Genomic DNA, 6,467 nt, shown 5'->3' with positions numbered 1-6,467 from the left:
TACTGTTGTCTCAGTAGAATCTCCCTTTCCAGGAGCTCTCTACTAACAAACCTTTGGACAGAGATAAACACACTGCAATGGTGTAAGAGTGGACATTTATTGTAACTAATGTATGTGATAAGACAATGGTCACAGCCTAAATATTGGTCACAGTCACAAAGCTTAATCCAGCCAAGCACATACAAATAAGTGAAAGTGTAAACTTTGAAGACGTGTTTAAATACATATGAAAATGATATTGAAACTAAAACAGCTTTACAAAGTAATTCTCTACATTGCCATTTATCTCATCCATCTAATATTTTTCATGAAACATTATGTAGAATATTTTCTGACTGGGAGGTGGCATAAAAGAAAAAAAAAAGTCAAACTAGTGGTAGGTACTTCATAGAAAAGTATATGGAAAATTTAATCAGAATAGTACCAACCCTGGAGCAAGTTTTAATCACGTGATACTTTGTGAACACAAGCAAGCTTGTGTTGAAATAGCAATAATACTAGGCAATTGAGTATTTTAATTTATAACATCCTATTTAAGTAGATGTTTCCCATAGCTTATGGAGAAATGAGGTACATAGTGGCAGTAGAATGTTTTGGGGGGCATAAAAATAAGTTGTAAGATTATGCTCAGAGAAATCTTACATAGAAAATGTTTAACCATTTTCATAGTGTACATTATGTGCTCATGTTGAACATCTTCAATCCAAATTCCTGCCCACTGGCCAGTGTAAAATAGAATTGTTTTGATTAAAGTAACCTGTATTCCCTTTAATATCCCTTTAGTCTCAGAAACATACACTTTTCAATAAGCTACCAGTTTAAAATATGTAATTCCCAATAAGTATCTTTGGTATACATATGTATGTTTAAGTTTCAGTGGTAATGGTAAAATTTAAATCATTTTGATATGTGAAATCAGTCAATTTTTTTCATTCCCATAAATACTGAAGTGTAATACTAGTCTTTGGTTGCATAAAACCATATTGAAACATTATTACATTTATTTTCAAATTGATAACAAGTGTAGCTTCCTTTCAGTTGAATGCAGTTCAACGCGACAAATGTGCTTCCTGATTCAAAGCAACAAATGTGCTTCCTGATTGTGATTTTATGTGTATATTCATAATTATCACATACAAATAAAACTAATGGGAAACTGACATAATTCAACTATTAAGAACACTGAAAAGATTATTTCTTTTGCATCAAGTTTTAGTTAACATTTGAGTAAGTCCCTTTTTAAAAAAAAAATACTTTTTATTCCCTTTTGAAAAGTGGAGTGTTTTTATGTAGGCCTGAATGAAGCGGCTTAGCAAAACAGTAATACTGACAAACAGCATCTTACACCATAAGCTAAACATTGACATGAAGGCAGTGAACATCTACAGTATGTGAGAACACATGATGTCATCAACATGGGAGATGGCTTATGTCAGTCCAATTTCTTCAAGAACACTACGTGGGGTTTCAGCTTCCTGTGAAGGGAAAATTCAAGAGTCTGGTAAGCAGATCTAATAGGTTTTAGGATTTAAAGATTGTTGTGTTAAGAATTTACATGGAAAAATGCTTATTTGAAAGCCAAAAAATTTCAAATGGCAACTGTGAATACCAAGAACAAAAAAAAAAATGTAAATTTTTCTTTTGATGTTACTGAAGCAATGGGTCTTATACAGTATGATAGTAGCTTTTAACCTTTATGGGTTCAAAATATCTTATAGGATAAGATCATTAAACACATACTACCTAAAATAGATAAAAATTAGACTAATGAAAAGCAAATTCAGTCGGGAGTTCTCTACTTGAATCAGCAGAAACAGGATCCTTTTATGTTAATAATTTGTTCTGATTATAACAATGGAAATCTTCTTCATGTATTTTGGAGTTATCTTATGCTATTTTAAAACATCAACATTTAACATTTTCAATAACCATTGTCAGATCTATCCAGAAGCAAGTAACATTGGTAGAAGCAATGTATAGCAACAAAATATCAGAACAGCAAAAATATACATCCATTAAATTTTGTAAAGCCTAGAGTTAGAACTAGGACAAAGCAAGTATTTTTGAAATTGTGAAAGATGATTGAAAATTCTGAAACTTTATACAGGTTTTGATTTAACTAGCAACAATTTTATCAAAAGAGGATACGGCATCTTTATGGAAGCAACCACTGATCAATTTTATATGGACTCATAACCAAGAAAACTTACTTTAGCATCCTAAAATGTGGTGCAGCACAAAGCAAGGAAAAGAAAGATATTAAATGGTAAATATTTAGAAATTACACCTTTAAGTGACAAATTATAAAGTTTTATGTTCAATCTGAATACAGGTATTTGGCCACATAAACCAACCTTTAGGAATAAATACATATGCTTTTTGACACCATTATGTTTATGTGCATTGATATGTGTAGAAGCAGAATGTTTGTCTAGTTAAGTTTGTCCACTGTTACTTGTGAAGATGACAAAAGTTTAGGATAAAATGCTGAAATGGGTCAGAGTAACTGAACAAATTCATTAAAAAATTCTTCATCGTGATGACAAGAGGAAAAAAATGTACACACACACACACACACATTTTTAATGCTGTTCATTCCAGCCCACTAGGTCAAGTAATCACACTTGTATGAAACCCAACAGAATCCTATTTTGGCACTGGTTATATGCTAGCTACTCAATTAAAAGCTACCATGAAAGAGCTATTTCCTGGAGTTAGTAAGACCCTATGTTTCATTTTGTCATCTTAGATTATTTGCTGAAAACCAATAGTGGTTTTAAAAATTTTTTAACATGCATTTGCTAATTTGGATTACAGCAGTTAATGTAGAACACAGGTGTCAATTGCATGAGTGTTGTTCAAAAATAGTTAAAATATAACTGGGAAATGTTTAACAAAATAAAAGTATATAATGATACAGATAATGTTAATATGTGGTTTTCTAAGTTATTATGCAGCCTGCAGGGATCCATTTCTCTGGGAGTTTGACCCCACTGACATAGAATACGCTTTTATAAATTTATGTACATATATATACATATACACATACATATGTATATATAAAACATTACCTGGACACAATGAAATCTAAAACAAATTCTCCTGAGTAGATGAGATAAGGTGGAGAAAGCCATTCACATGAGACAGGGTGCATGCAATATTTTTATTTTAGACATGCCAAGAAAGCTATTTCAGAATGTAATAATTTAAAGCAAGCAGCTATATACAAAGAATAGGAGAAGCAACATTTTGATACAGCTCAGCACACAGCATTTTTGGCTAACAGGCATGATAACGTGCATGTTAACATTACATTAAATACTGTATTATCTTAAAAATACTTTTCTTAGGAAAAAATATTGTTAGGAAAAAATATTGTAACTAAAGTTCTAGAATACAATATAGATTAACTCTTTGTGATAGTACAAGTATTATGATTTATAAAAACACAAATAACTAAATTCCTAATGACTTGCCTACTCTACTTTGACAAATTGTCACAATGATTGGTCTGAATAAATAATCATTTTGGAGGTGATAATCACCTTAATGGCTTATTGATTTGTTCTTCAAAATATGAAACTATATGGAATTTTTCCTTATGAACTATTATATTGAACTAAAAGTCTAAATATCGATCACTGAAGTGAGTATGAAGGTTTTAATGCATTTCAAAAACATAAAATCAGAACTATCAAAATGTACATATTTAGACTTTTTCTCTAAGGTGCTATCCTTATAAATGTAAGCAGGAGTAAAAAGTTTTCAGAGAATTGTTACTGTTTGATACTAGCTAGCATCCAGTGCAAAAAGACAATTCTTTAATTAAATCTTTTAATAAATGCAGAATTTTACCCTTCTGTGTACCAGTCTAATAAATGACAAATCATTTTTGTGTGTTAACCACTATACAATATTCCTTGGAGTTTCAATCTATACTTTTTCTTTGCTATATCTATATATACTTAACTATAGAGTTATATGACACATTCATTTGAGATTATCAATTTGAAAAACAAGCACTATTCTACATACTAATACTGCTAGTTTAGGTTTACCTTCAGTGGGCCATATACTACTAATTTTGGCTATATTAGAACATTTTCCTTTAACTATGAAATTAACCACAGATGGTTGATTAATAACAAATATATGCTTAAGGTGAAAAAGTTTACTCTAAACATAAACGTCATATATTTCATGGAAAAATTAAACCAGACAATGACAGGAACAAACTACATCAAAATGACATGGGGGAAAAACACAATGTAAACATGGGGATATAAACAGGGAGGACAAAGTATAACAGTAAAATAGTTATGATATTCTATGTTCGAGATGATTTGTTTCACCAGCTGTTCTGTCATAAGTAAATCAGCTCTATTTCCTCTGTGAAATTCTGCATACTCGATGAATGATGTCATTTAGTACACAGGGACATTAAAGTATTCATGGCGTGGCTACAAAAGAAAGGCATACATTCTTATATATGGTACAGAAATGGACATATAACACAATATTAATTCTACTAGAATGTTTTATGTCTCATACAGTTACCATATAGCCTGTATCTTTATCTAAGAAAACCTCAAATAATTGGAATGGGGGGGGAAGGGGGGAATAGGTAAATTATAAGAAACACTGAAAAATGAATTCATTAAAGTTTCTGAGGGATGTTCTGGTGATTAGCCATATTAATCTTCAATGACTATAATAAAAATATACAATCTTGGATTTTAATAGTAGAAGAAATGTTAAGGATAATACAGTACCATCCTCTCATTTTATAAGTGAGGAAAGTGAAGCCCCGAAAACTGGCAAAAACTATCACTTAAATTTTTTGACTTTTCTCCATTTTTCCCAATCTCTCTTACAGTAACAATGGGCATTAATGTTCAAAATTAGAGCACTAAAACACTGCAAGATTCTTTAGTATGTAAGTAGGATTTAATTACATTAGCTACACAGTATTTGCTGAAGCAGGAAAGTCAACTAATAAGTTTTGGAAAGATTTTCAACGAGAGTTTTTCTCTGATCAATGCTGAGTCAACCAGAAAATTCTGCCAAAATGCACCATTAAGTGCTTTAGTTAATCAAGGTTTTATTATACTTAGGAAGGGAATTTAATCTCAATGAAAACAATTAGAACTTAAGGTGGCTATAAATCTCCTTATAAACCAAAAAGAAAAATCTTTTTCCAAGAAAAAAACCTATTCACTCACCTGGTATTTTATGGTACAAAAGAGCCAATTTCCTTTTTTTTTTTTTTTAATTAGGAAAAAATAGGCACAATGCAACTATTCTTCAAGAATGTTATCTGTAAATTTGGTGATATAATAATATTTATTAAAGAATTATATAAAGAACTCTTTGTCTTAATTAACTAGGATTTAAAAGGCACATCTGCAAATCTGCCAAAGAATGTTTTTTTATTAAAGGTAATATATAAATCCATAATAGTTTGTGTACCCAACTGAAAGAGGCATTTTCAAAGAGTCCATAATTTAATTAACTCAGTTTGAGACCACTATTGCAATGTTAAGATTTCTAATGTAAAATCACTTAAAATATGCAACCACATTTGATACTGTTGTTTGGAATTGTTTGAGAATTAAATGCTGAAATTTTAACTCAGATAGATCTTGATAAATTTTGAATATATTTGTTTTTTAAGCAGGGCAGGATTATATGTAAATGAAATGAAATAAAACAGAAAAAAATCCAGACATCTTTAAAAAAATAATAATAAAATGCTATAGGCTAAGAAGGGAAAGTAACTGTAAAAATGAGCAAAGTAACAACTGGCATACTTTTGTATAATCAGAATATCTATAGCTTGTTCGCATCTCAGAACTGATAAAATTTATACTATTTTGTAAAAAAAAAAAAAACCAAAACAAAACTTATCACTCCATAAGACAATTACAGAATATGAATATCAGTTAAGCAAAATTGTGTGTGTAATATACAGAATGACTCTAAAATGAAAACTAAAAAACAAAAAACCCAAAATGAAACCCCTAAAAAACTAAAAGGAAATCTAGCTTTGGCCATAATAATGACCAATGATCCCAGAACAGCTAGACCTCTTCCCCCCCTCCTCTGAGGAGGAAAGAACATTTCAATCCAGTATTTGACAAAGTCATTGTATTGATTATTTTTTCTTTGCTAAAAGGGAAAAATTCAATGCTAGTTTGGGAAGAGATACAACTGGAAATGATTATGTTATATAAAACCAATAAAACATTAAAAACCTCCAGTGTGTATTCCTCATCCCCCAAAGACCCAAGCTGCAGGAGATGGAATATACATTGAAGAAATACTTGGGCTGTTATTTGTGAATTGTATTTCCTATAGTATAGACAGGCATCTATTAGTAAAACACTAAAGTTTCTATTAGACAGATGATATTTACATTTTAAGTTATTCTTAATTATACATACAACTAAGACTTAAAAGTAATAATT

At 30.4% G+C, this 6,467-nt stretch overlaps 1 protein-coding gene across 7 annotated transcripts in view; it reads right to left on the bottom strand.

Annotated features, from left to right (window-relative positions):
- Window positions 1-78: 78 nt before the first annotated feature.
- The window catches only part of AP1S2 (adaptor related protein complex 1 subunit sigma 2), a 31,498-nt gene continuing 25,109 nt past the window's right edge, over window positions 79-6,467 (bottom strand). For 6 of the 7 annotated variants that reach the window (XR_007951781.1, XM_051984453.1, XM_051984456.1 and 3 more), the window contains one exon: window positions 79-1,475. Coding sequence is in view for 5 of the 7 variants with exons in the window: in XM_051984453.1 (XP_051840413.1) it covers window positions 1,428-1,475 (48 nt within the window). In the remaining 2 variants the exon portion in view is untranslated. Of the gene's footprint in view, window positions 1,476-2,210; window positions 4,461-6,467 lie in introns of all 7 variants that reach the window. The other variant, XR_007951782.1, reaches the window with a different exon arrangement.

This window comes from Antechinus flavipes, chromosome 3, assembly GCF_016432865.1.
Source record: "Antechinus flavipes isolate AdamAnt ecotype Samford, QLD, Australia chromosome 3, AdamAnt_v2, whole genome shotgun sequence".
Taxonomy (NCBI): domain Eukaryota; kingdom Metazoa; phylum Chordata; class Mammalia; order Dasyuromorphia; family Dasyuridae; genus Antechinus; species Antechinus flavipes.
The sequence above is the reverse complement of the archived record's forward strand: the minus strand, read 5'-3'. Positions and strand labels throughout refer to the sequence as shown.